Raw genomic sequence first — 12533 nt, 5'->3', positions numbered from 1 at the left:
GGGGCTTTTTTAGAATGGGGGGAGTATTCTACTCCACTTGCTTTATCTAATTTACCTTTACAAGAATCCCACGTATTGATGCTATTACTACTATATCTACCTAGGTTAGAGGGAAAGACTGAGGTTAAGAAACTTCCCAGGGCCTGGGTGGCTCAGTCAAGTGTCTGACTTCAGCTCAGGTGATGATCTCACAGTTCATGAATACTGCTGACAGTTCAGAGCCTAGAGCCTGTTTTGGATTCTGTGTCTCCCTCTCTCTCTCTGCCCCTCCCCTGCTCACACTCTGTCTCTCTCAAAATTAAATAAACTAAAAAAAAAAAAATCTTTAAAAAAACTTTTAAAAACTTCCCAAGAACGCACAGCTAGAAAATAACAAACCAAGGAGCCAACTCCAGAGCATATACTTCCCTCATAGCCCCCAACCTATAAAGATGACCAAGAACTAATTTACGGCTCACAGTAAAAGCCTAGTCACTGTAGATCCAAAAGGAGAAAATCAAGGAGGAACTACATGGTACATAGCTAGAGTGGAAGAAAGAGAAATTAACTGTGATCTGGGGAGGTACTTCCAAAACCAGGAAGCAATCTCAAAGCTTCAACGCCAGGAAAAGAAAGGAGGTACACCCTCAGGAGGTGCTGTTTCTTTCTTTCTCTTCTTTTCTTTTTTAAAGTTTATTTTGAGAGAGAGAGAGAGAGAGAGAGAAGGACAGAGAGAGAGAATGAGTGGGGGAGGGACAGAGAGAGAGGGAGGGAGAGAGAGAATCCCAAGCAGGCTCCAAACCTAACATGAAGCCTGACTTGGGCTCAATCCCACGTATGAGATCACGACCTGAGCTAATATCAAGAGTCAGACGCTCGGGGGACCTGGGTGGCTCAGTCGGTTAAGTGTCCGACTTGGGCTCAGGTCATGATCTCGCAGTTTGTGGGTTAGAGCCCTGCATCGGGCTCTGTGCTGACAGCTGAAAGCCTGGAGTCAGCTTCGGATTCTGTGTCTCCTTCTCTCTGCCCCTCCCCCGCTTGTGCTCTGTCTCTCAAAAATAAATAAACGTTAAAAAATTAAAAAAAAAAAAAAAAAAGAGCGAGAGAGATGCTCCACCAACTAAGCCACCCAGGCACCCCCTCTTTCTTTTTAATTTTATTTTTAAGTTATCTCTTTACCCATTGTACTCCACCAACTGAGCCAGCGAGGTGCCCCTCAGGAGGTACCTTTTCCACACCTGCACCCTGGAATGATTACTTCAGTCCTCCCTTTTTTTTTTTTTTTTTTTTTTTTTTAAGATTTTATTTTTAAGGGGCGCCTGGGTGGCTCAGTTGGTTGGGTGTCCAACTTTGGCTCAGGTCATGATCTCACAGTTCATGAGTCTGAGTCCTGAGTCGGGCTCTGTGCTGACAGTTCAGAGCCTGGAGCCTGCTTCAGATTCTGTGTTTCATCTCTCTGCCCCTTTGCTGCTCTCTCTCTCTCTCTCTCTCTCTCAAAAATAAACATTAAAACAAAAATTTAAGATTTTATTTTTGAGTAATCTCTACACCCAAAGTGGGGCTTGAACTCACAATCCTGAGATCAAGAGTCTCATGTTCTACCGACTGAGCCAGCCAAATACCCTTCGTTCCTTCTTTTTTCTCAACTCTATTCTCAACCCTCCTCATCAGCCTACCTCAGCAATGATTTTGCCTCACACTTGGCCCAGAACTTGAAGCTAGCAGTTGAAAAACCCTCAGTGTGGTCTCACTACAGGGACAAACCACCTACACCTGCACTCCCCATCAACTCTGGCTGCCCACTGGGAGCGGCTCTCTCCTAAATCTCAATTTCTCCTGCTCTACTCAATCCTTCCATCTGCACTCAGACTTGTTCTCCCATCTTTAATTAAACCCCATCTATATCCCATATACCCCCACCCCCACCTCCCTCACTCCCCAACCCCCTCACCCCTACCTGCCGCCCCCCTCACCACCCCCTTCACCCCCCAGCTAAATGCACATCTACCTCTATACTCTCCATCACAGCTTGATTTTCTTCTGGGAGCTCTTTACACCCATTTAGTGGCAAGCCCTCCCACCCCTTCACTGATCAGCTCATCCCAAAACAGTTTCTCTATCACAAGACCAAGAAAGTCACCATTAAATGCCATGGATACCTTTCTAACTGCCTCTTAATCTCTCATCTGCTTTCTACACATTTCTCTGTCCCCACTCTCCTTCCTTGGCTTTGGTCAAGCATGGCTCATGTGGTTTCCCTTCCACCTGTCTGGCTGTCCCTTATGCCATTCATGTGTTAAAGGTCAGAAATCTCTCCTAAATGTGCCCTAAACTGAATTCTATCATCACTTCCCACCCCACTGCCCTACCTAATTCAGTTCTTCTTCCACTCTCCCCATCTTAACACAAGGAACCCATTTGCACAAGTCATAAATCCTGACAATTGTCCTTTTTTATATTTTTTATTTTTTAAATGTTTATTTTTGAGAGAGAGGGTAGGGGGAGAGAAAGAGGGAAACAGAATCCAAAGCAGGCTCCAGGCTCTGAGCTACCAGCACCAAGGCCAACAACGCAGGGCTTGAACTCACAAACTGCGAGACCATAACCTGCACCGAAGTCGGATGCTTTATTGACTGAGTCACCCAGGCGCCCCTGATAATTATCCTTAATAGCCCCTCTCACTCATACCTACATTGAGCCAATCCCCCCAATTCTGCCAATATTACTCAAATATCTTTCAGATCTGAACAATTTCTCTTTCTCCATCACCACCACCATCCTCCTCCCATGTAGATGAATGCAGAAGGTAGGTGCCTAACCTGGCCTCACATTTGCACCCCAACTCCTGCCGCTAATTGCCAACGCGGTGTTAGTCACTTTAAGCTACACAGGGCACTAAGTCATTCTTTTAATAGCATACTACTAACTTTAGGATGACAAGGAAAACTGAGTTCTCACAAAGGCTTAAGGGCAAATCTTTCCATTTAATCTAACACAATCACACACACACACACACACACACAAACAACTAGGGGCGCCTGGGGATGGCTCAGTCGCCTAAACATTCAACTTTGGCTGAGGACGCGAGCTCAGAACTCACCGTTCCTGAATTCGAACTCCACCACGGGACCTGTGCTGGCAGCTCAAGCCTGCTTCGGATTCTACATCCGCCCACCCGCCTTAAAGTATAAGTGAGCATTTAAAAAAAAAAAAAACAAAAACAAAACTTGAAAGTAACAGGAAGGAGCGACTACACGTAAAAATTAAACAGCCTGGTTAGAAATCTACAACTACAGTAACCAACTCAAAAAAAAAAAAAAAAAAAAACTACCAAAAAAAACCCCAAATGCGAAAGTTAAAAAATGTTGCATACACTTAATTACGCTAGTAGAAACCACTCAGACTGCATCCTTTCCCTCTTCCTTCTCCAAAGAGAAGAAGAACGATCATCAACGACAAAGGGTAGCTGCAGAAACAACGCCCAGTATCAACTTCACGCCCAGGAAAGGACACTACATTTCCTCCTCGTGGTTTCGAGTACTCTACACATTCAGAGAAACTTCTCTAGTAACAAACTATAGAAATGATCCCTGAAAGTATAGTCTTGGCTTCTGGCCCCCAACCTTTACTGGGTCTATAGCAGCCGTCCACTTTACGCTGATGGCGACATTTTTCCACGTTCCTCCTGCTTGAGAAATACCACATAAACATATTTCCAAAGTATTGTTTCATACGCCACCTTTAAAAAAAAAATTCTGAATACTCTTATGAGGCTTTTTCTTTAAAATGCTAAGCCTTTTAGTTTGTAATTAACCTATTACGGATTGACAGCCAATCAGAAGCTCTTGTCTTTCTGACTCTAAATTACACACAAGCACTTCCGGACTAGTTGGAGACTAGGTGCGCTTGGCGGCGCCAATTAATATTTGCATCTCAAGTACGACACGCAGGGTCTGTGGGTGGGATTTTTTTTTTTTAATTTTTTAAGCCTCTAAGATCCGAAATTTCGAAAGCTAATAGGTAGGTTAATTTGACATTTTTACTTTGAGACGGGCTGCTGGTTACTCACTTGAGTGTGGACCTGAGGGGCACTTATCAGATTCACCTGGGTAGCTTTTCAAAACAATGTATCCAGGCCAGTCTTAAATGGGGAACGTATTAGTTTATTTTGAAAAAAGTTTTTTCCCTCCAATTTTTTTTTTAATTAGGAAAAAAGTAACGACTGTAGTGTGGTTACTTCGGGGACTTTAGGGAAGGAGAGGTCTGCTTTAATTGGTAATTTTGTATATTTTTGTATTGTTTGAATTTTTTTAATTTTTTAACGTTTATTTTTGAGACAGAGAGAGCATGAACAGGGGAGGGTCAGAGAGAGGGAGACACAGAATCTGAAACAGGCTCCAGGCTCTGAGCTGTCAGCACAGAGCCCGACACGGGGCTCGAACTCACAGACCGTGAAATCATGACCTGAGCCCAAGTCCGCTGCTTAACCGACTGAGCCACCCAGGCGCCCCTGTTTGAATTTTTTTAAATCTTAAATTGTATCACCTTTATTTCACATACCATCAGGTCTGTCTAGACAGATCACAGCCTATTTTTAGCTTTCTTCCCAGTGCAGCTCAGTATTAATAAATAAATCCACCTAAATAATTTTTTTTTTTTTTTTTTTAAGTAGGCTCCAGGTCTAGTGGGGAGCACAAATGCAGGGCTTGAACTCACCACACTGAGATCAAGACCTGAGCTCAGATCAAGAGTGGGACACTTAACCAACTGAGCTACCCAACTGCCCCTTGTGGGACCCAAGAAATTTAACAAAAATCCCCTACCCCAGACAAGCAGAGCAAGACTAACTCCATTTTGTGCTACACCCACCATCTCATGTATAACCCCCATATGACCTACTTATTGCTTAAGACACTCCCCCACCCTAGTCAAGCCGCTGAGCACACCCTTACTGGAAACCGGCTCATTTAGGAATGCGGAACCCCTAATCGCCAAAGAATGTAAGTCCCGCCTTTTGCTCGCTAAACTTGCGCACCAATTCTGACCAGAGTGATAGGCTAGTTCAAACAGTTACTATAGGGTAAATTGTAATTCAATTGGCCACCTGCGTGTGGACTGACATGAATGTGCAACTTTCTGTGTGTGTTACAATCTCATTGGCCACTGGCCCCCATAAAACTGCTACGCCTGCCTCTTAACCTAGGAGTCCAAGTCCCTGCTCCACTGTGTCGGGTATAGTTGGGCCCAAGCTCGAGCTTGCAAATAAACCCTCATGCGTTTGCATCGCTATCGGCTCCTTGGTGGTCTCTCGGATTCGAAATTGGGGGCATTACACCCCTCAACCTAAGTAAGTCTTAGTTTTTTTTTTTAATGTTTATTTATTTTTGAGAGAGACAGACAGAGCATGAGTGGGGGAGGGGCAGAGAGAGAGGGAGACACAGAATCCAAAGTAGGTTCCAGGCTCCGAGCTGTCAGCACAGAGCTCAATGCGGGCTCGAACTCACAAACCGTGAGATCATGAGATCATGACCTGAGCTGAAGTCAGACGATTAACCGACTGAGCCACCCAGGTACCCCTTAGATTTTTTTTTTTTTAAGTAAGTTGCCAGGTGAGTCTGACAGGTTACAAACCTCTACTCTTCCCCTCCAAAAAACCCAGACTTAAATGTGATTTCTTATTTGTTAAAAAAAGAAACAAAAACACAAAAACAAAACAAAACAAAAAAAGCCTATCATTTCTCCACTACTTTACGATGTTCCAGACCTTCTACTAAACCCTTTTACATAGATCATCCAATTTAATCTTGGAAATAACCCTAAGAGTTCAAGGAAACAAATGTTAAGTGGCTCACCAAGGCCAGAAGGCTGTCTCCTGCTGCCTTCAGCACTGACATTGTACCTTTCTGTATCTTGTAAATCCTTATCTCCTTCCAGTAATTCACACGAGAGGCTCTTTGTGTTTTGCGTAAGACTAGAACTAGGTAAACTCAATAAACTGACCTAGCTAAAGTAAACCCATAAGGAGAGAAATAGGCAGAAGTACTGGGGGGTGGTGTAGGGGGTGCAGAAGTTGCAAAGGGAAAAAAAGGGGGAATCCAGGTGCACTGAGGAGCAGTGACACATCACTTTTAGGCATTTCTTACAGATGCTAAGGAAGCAAATGATAGGGCTGTCACTCCTGAGAAAGGGTGGCTGGGAATGAACCACTGATGGGAGTTGGCTTACTCGTCAGAAGTGCTACAAAAAGAAAAAGGCTAAGGATACAGGATATCCTGACCTGAAGGCCCTCTGGTCATTTCCTGACAGACAACAGCCATGTATTGTTTGCCCAGTGAACAGTTCTGGGCAACTCTGTGATAGATCAAAAAGAAAATGACACCCCAAACTCCTGTCCTCAAAGAGATTACTAACTAACGGCAGTTTGTCTTCAGTAGACTTAGCGAGTCATCAACTGGGTACTCAGACAAGGTAGGCCTCCCTGGAGGAAGCTGAGACTTCGCCCTGCATATCTCACACCCATGTGATACACACATACACGCACACACACACACACACACACACAGAAACACCCCACTTCTGAGTACAAGAGTGAGATAAAGGTAGTGGGGGGAGAAAAAGAAACATAACCTTTAACTATAAAATGTTGAAATAAGGAATTGGACTAAATGACCTGCTTTGATAGTCCCTTCTAACTCTGATAATTTCAAAAAGTACTTTATTTATTGTCTACAATACCTGTATGAGGGGTGTTATTGTTATTACTTCTGTTCTACAAAGAAATGGAGGCACACTGAACTTAAGAAACTTCTGTTTGCTGAGAGACAATGCCAGACCAGGTTTCAATCCAAGAGGTCTGACTCACATGCAGCACATAGCAGACACCAGACCCCAGCTGTAGATCTGCTTACCTGACATCTAGTTGACTGACATCTTGAATTGAATGTCTCAAAAGCACCTTGAACTCAACATGACTAAACTACTCGTCTGCTTCCTAAAACCAGGCCTCTTCCAGTTCCCTGCCTTGGTAATGGTATCACTGTCTACCCCACCAGGAGCACAAACCAGAAAACAAGGGTCATTTCTGACAGCTTCCTTCACACCAACCTGTCATAAGGCTGATGATTTATCCCCCAAATACCTCTCAGATTCCTCCACTTTTCTTCACCACTACCACCTCCCTGGCTGGTCGAGTGATCATCTTTCAGATGGACAGAGCTTAGCCTATACTCACCATTGCCCTTCTCTATCTAATCCATTCCCCAAGCAGAGACCAAGTTCCCTTTCAAACTTTTTTTTTTTTTTTTTGTACATTTTTTTAAGTTGGGGTGCCTAGGTGGCTCAGTTGTTCAAGCATCAGACTTCGGCTCAGCTCATGACATCAGGGTTCATGAGTTTGAGCCCCACCATCAGGCTCCATGCTGATAGTGCAGAGCCTGCTCAGTATTCTCTCTCCCTTTCTTTCTGCCCCTTTCGAGCTCTTTCTCCCTCTCTCTCAAAATAAATAAATAACTTAAAAAAAAAAAAAAGTAGAGTTTATTTTGAGAGAGAGAGCAAGAGTGAGGGAAGGGCAGAGAGAGAGGAGAGGGAAAGAATCCCAAGCAGGCTCTGTGTGGGGCTCGAACTCACAAACTGCCAGATCATTTTAAGGTTTTATTTCTTTTCTACATTCCACATGGGGCTCGAACTTGAGACTCTGAGATCAAGAGTCACCTGCTCCTCCAACTGAGCCAGCCAGGTGCCCCAGGAAGGGTTGTTTTTTTCTTACTTTACTTAAAAAAAAAAAAAAAAAAAAAAAAAAAAAAAAAAAAAAAAGTTTATTTATTTGGGGAGAGAGAGAACAAGCAGAGAAAGGGAGAAAGAGAATCCCAACCAGGGCTCCTCATTCAGCATGGAGCCTGGTGGGGGGATGGGGGGTGGGGCTGGAACTCACAAACCGCAAGATCATGACCCGAGCCAAAATCAAGCCATCAAAGCGCCCTTAACAGAGTATATCTTGAAAGTGCTCATCATGTGGTACCTGGCTGGCCCTGGGTAGAGCGGGTACAGTATGTGCCTCTTGATCCTTCAGTGTCCTGAGTCTGAGCCCCACCTTGGGCATAGAGATTACTTAAAATCTTTAAAAACAAAAAAAATGCTCATCACAAGAAAAATTTCTGTATGTATAGTGACAGATGTTAATTAAACACTGTGGTTATCATTTTGCAATATAGACAAATGCAGAATCACGTTGTATAGAAACAAACGTTTATGTCAATTATAACAAATCTTTAAAAAATACTCTTGAAAACTAAAACACACAAAGCATTTAATACAAAATTTAGTAATGAAAATCAAAAGACCCAGAAAGTAACACAAACTAAGAAACTTAAAAATTGGGTCCTTCAGAAATTAGTCTGGAAGGCTTAATACCTATCTCAAGAAAGTTGAAAAAAACCAGTGCAGCAAAGGTGTAGAAAAACAAATACAAACTATAAACATACATACAAAAAAAAAAAAAATGCTCCCTAAAAACACATGGCCATACATGAGTTAAAATAAAAAAAAAAACAAAAAACCCCAAGCCCAAAAAGCTCTATGTAACCGCTAAACCAGTTATCAACCACCACAACTAAAAACACTGTTTGGAACAACAGACAGCAAAGCTCGCTCCTGAAATACTTAGTCAACAAGGAACCACTCAGACAGTATCCTTTCCCTCTTTCTCTCCCCAAAAAAGGAGAGAAGAACGATCATCAACGACAAAAGGTAGTTGTAAACACAACACCCAGAGTCAACTTCACGCTCAGGAAAGGATACTACACCTCCTCCTCGTGGTTCCGAGTACTTTACACATTCAGAGAAACTTCTCTAGTAACAAACTATAGAAATGATCCCTGAAAGTATAGTCTTAGCCTCCACCCTGCTGCCTCTTGCAGGTCTATGACAGTCACATACTTTGTAGTCATGGCGACATTTTTGTCAATTCATTTGCCTATTTAAATACATTTTGTTTTCTATTTCATAACAATTCAGGCAAATGACAAAGTTCAAAATACCAGTTTTTGCCTGGAAATCTTCCAGAAACACTTAAAACAGTAACAAGCCTTATTAACATGCGGCTTCCTAGCAGCCAATCACACGCTGCATGCTGCCGACTCCAGCCCAGAGGGAACTGTATTACCCCGCCCACCGCACCAGGCACAAAATGGGTCCCAGTCGGGTCGCGCCGCCCCACTACAGGCTAAGAAAACGGTGTTTAGGCCACTGGTTAGCGTTGCACTGCCTCTTGCTTGCTACAGTCCCGCTGACTTGAGGAGGCCAGGTTTCCTTTGCCTCGAAAGAGAGAAGAGGAGGGAAGAGGCAGCGAGGAGATAGAAGCAGAATTAAGAACCAGTGTACACTTCTACTACCACATAATAGTAATCATAACCATGATGATTTATTGAATGCCTACTTGATGACAGGCATTTCAATCCGTTGTTTCGTTTCATCCTCTAAACAACTGAAGAAAGGTGTCATTATTTTCTCGTTCTTACAGATGCAGGCTATAACATCAGTTACACAGCTGGGGGAACGAACCACTGTTGTTGGAACCTAGGTATGTCTGGTACTAAATTAAGTCTGGATTCTTTCTGGTAAGCCATAGTGGTCTTCCTCAGGAAGTCTAGTCTCCAATCAAATCAATTTCTCTAATAAAGCACTGAGTACATCGTCCCTCAAAGTAGTTCAGTAGTGAATGATTTGTATTCCTGATTTGTATGTAAACCTCAGAAACAGCCTACCCACTTACTGTGGCAAAAGTTACTCCCAGTTTCTCCTCAAAGAACACACCTTATATACGAATGTGTGTTAACTGTTTTTATCACTTAACTCTGTTGTAAAAATGCTTCTGCCCCGTATCTTCCAGGATGCTAGGAAGCACAGTGCCATGTGGCCATGCCCATGGCTTTCTTAATCAACCACATTTTTCAGTGCTTCATACTAATATGACTAATATGACCATCAGGTTTATCTCATCTAACCACTTCTAACAGAATGCTCTGTAGTGTAGCTAATCCAACTGCTGGCTTCTCATGCTTACCCAACCATCAAGAGCAGCTCCAGGAAGGAGGCAGATGACAATCCTCCTGACCCCTAAATTCCAGGTCACATGCCAGGTTCTCTTCACACCACCTTGGTGACAGCTGGTGTGGGCTGACGTCTAAACTGTTCAGGAGGCTGAGACAAAGGCTCCCAGCTATCCTGCTTGCAAGTGCTACAGTTCTCTGCATGAAATTCACCTGAAGGGCCTCTTACTTGGCTTGAAGCTGGGAAGGAGGGGAAAAAAACCACAGTTTTCTATTCCTATGAATGCCTTTTAGGGAATCTTTTCCACTGATACCCCACCACTACCCCACTGCCTTCTCCTAGATAGGCCCGAGGTGGGTGATGGAGTTTAAGGTCCAAGGACTATTTTGGCTATCTCCTAAGAAGCCCTGCTTGAGACTGTGGAGGAACTTGTCACCCCTTGTTCTCTACTCTGAGGCTTTAGATGAAATTCCCAGACACAGATGAAGTCCTGTTTCATATCCAGTTACACCTGTCAACCCCATCTCCTGCTGTAGCATAGTGTCAAGAATTTGAAGATGCAGGACGTTCAGATGTCTAAGATATAATAAATGTTCTAATATTCTGCTTCCCACACTGGAGAGTGTGGATAGACAGACACTAGGAGTCATAGCATACCTATCCTAAACATCCATTTTTATGTTAACAAACACATGAATGTGTTATGGAATAAAATGCAAAATTTTGACGGGGAAAACCAACAGGACCTTTCAAATAAATTATTGAATTCACTGTCAGCTATGTCATCTGTAGACTCTAGGGCTGATACATGGAAATGTCTGAGAACCTTCTGGGTGAATTATTTTGTGGGATAGTTGGATCCTGCAAAAATTGGGAGTTACCTTTCTGGAAGTCCTCAGGAATGCCGTTAAAGCAAATAGGAGAAACACTGCAGGGAAATTAGGTCATCCTGACTGTCTCACAAACCAGCTGAGAGAAGCTTCATAAACCTCTCCCTTTATACTAAGTAGGGAGAGGGGGGAATTCAGCAGGACTTCTAGTTACTCTAAAAAAAGCAGGTCTGGATCTGTAGATAGAGGACAAATACCAGCAGTGATTTTGTCCATGTATGGTTTAGTGTGTGTTTGTTCTTTTGAAGATTGCCTGCGCTACATCTATTTCCATCTCCCTTGTAGGCAGAGCTGCCTATAGCATCCAGCAAAACAAACAAACAAAAAACCCTGGAAACCAAAAGCACCAAGGGCCTTGGAGGAGCAAAGGGGGAAGAGAACTGTGAAAGCCGGTCTCCTCACTCCACCACAGGCTTCAGAAGACTCCATCAGATGATGTAGATTAAAGAAAAGTTGGGGCGCCTAGGTGGCTCAGTCGGTTTGGTGTCCAACTTTGGCTCAGGTCATGATCTCTCTGTCCATTAGTTCGAGCCCTGCATTGGGCTCTGCGCTGACAGCTCAGAACCTGAAGCCCACTTCTGATTCTGTGTCTCCCTCTCTCTCTCTGCCTCTCCCCCACTCGTACTCTGTCTCTCTGTCTCTCAAAAAAATAAATAAACGTTAAAAAAAATTTTTTTTTTAAGAAGAAGAAAAGTTAATCAGGTAGAATTAAAAGTGGGTGTGTTGTGTGTGGCAATAGCTTAAAAAATACAAAATAAATAAATAAACAAACTTTATTGAAAAAAAAAAAAAGTGGGTGGCTGGGGGCCTGAGGAGAAATCTTAGGAGTCTAATAGTTGGAAGACTTATGGTTCCCTAGTACAAAACAAAACAGTCTCCAAAAACAATTAAAAACCTCTACTGAGCAATATGATTGCACTGGTAGAGAACATCTCATCTCTAAATTTAACTTTCTATTTCTCCAAGAACTCCGAGTTTTATGATTTTCCTTCCAACACTATTCAGAAATGTGGACCAAGGCACCTGGGTGGCTCAGTCGGTTAAACGTCCAACTTTGGCTCAGATCATGATCTCACTGTTTGTGAATTTGAGCTCCGCATCAGACTCTGCTATCAGCGCAGAGACCCCTTCAAATCCTCTGTCCCTCTCTTTCTCTACCTTTTCCCCCAGCTCCTGCTGTCTCTCTCAAAAATAAACAAAAAAAAAAAAAAAAAAAGAGAGAGAGAGAAATGTGCTGCAATTTCAGTACAGTGCTTACCTTTCTTAAGAATCTTCTTCACTTTCACATAGTTCCCTTGTTTGACATACTCATGAAGCTGAGCTTCCAAGGAGTCATTTCTTAAGGAACCAAGTTGAACAGGACAGGGGACTGGAAGATGAACAGCCCTAGACATCCTGTTTCAAAAGAAAGCAACAAGCTATTTTAACTGAATCAGAAATGCAAGCACACAACTTAGATTCTTTCACATTTCTTTCACTTTTTGTCTACTTTCATTTATAATTAACAGGATTAGGGAAACAATTACTGAAACCCTACAAGATTAATTTTATTCTCAGTATTACTGGTGAAATTGAAAAACAATATATTTAGCACTAATTCCCAGGACTAAAAAGTGA

The 12533-nt window shown here is 42.9% G+C and overlaps 1 protein-coding gene, 1 long non-coding RNA gene and 2 other non-coding genes across 10 annotated transcripts in view; 1 reads left to right on the top strand and 3 right to left on the bottom strand.

The window, feature by feature from the left end:
* The window catches only part of TEX14 (testis expressed 14, intercellular bridge forming factor), a 122415-nt gene that overhangs the window by 80291 nt on the left and 29591 nt on the right, over positions 1 to 12533 (bottom strand). For all 7 annotated transcript variants that reach the window (XM_042915274.1, XM_042915277.1, XM_042915276.1 and 4 more), the window contains one exon: positions 12175 to 12311. In XM_042915274.1, coding sequence (XP_042771208.1) covers positions 12175 to 12311 — 137 coding nt within the window. The remainder of the gene's footprint in view (positions 1 to 12174; positions 12312 to 12533) is intronic.
* On the bottom strand, positions 3373 to 3585 carry LOC122207516. Its single transcript, XR_006196921.1, has one exon. It is a non-coding gene; the product is annotated as a small nucleolar RNA U3 (small nucleolar RNA).
* LOC122206270 lies at positions 5258 to 11409 on the top strand. Its single transcript, XR_006196397.1, has 3 exons — positions 5258 to 5326; positions 9497 to 9556; positions 11202 to 11409. It is a non-coding gene; the product is annotated as an uncharacterized LOC122206270 (long non-coding RNA).
* Positions 8652 to 8868, bottom strand: LOC122207514. Its single transcript, XR_006196919.1, has one exon. It is a non-coding gene; the product is annotated as a small nucleolar RNA U3 (small nucleolar RNA).

Source organism: Panthera leo, chromosome E1 (assembly GCF_018350215.1).
Source record: "Panthera leo isolate Ple1 chromosome E1, P.leo_Ple1_pat1.1, whole genome shotgun sequence".
Classification (NCBI taxonomy): Eukaryota; Metazoa; Chordata; class Mammalia; order Carnivora; family Felidae; genus Panthera; species Panthera leo.
Note: the sequence above shows the minus strand (reverse complement) of the source record. Positions and strands in the feature narration are given on the sequence as shown.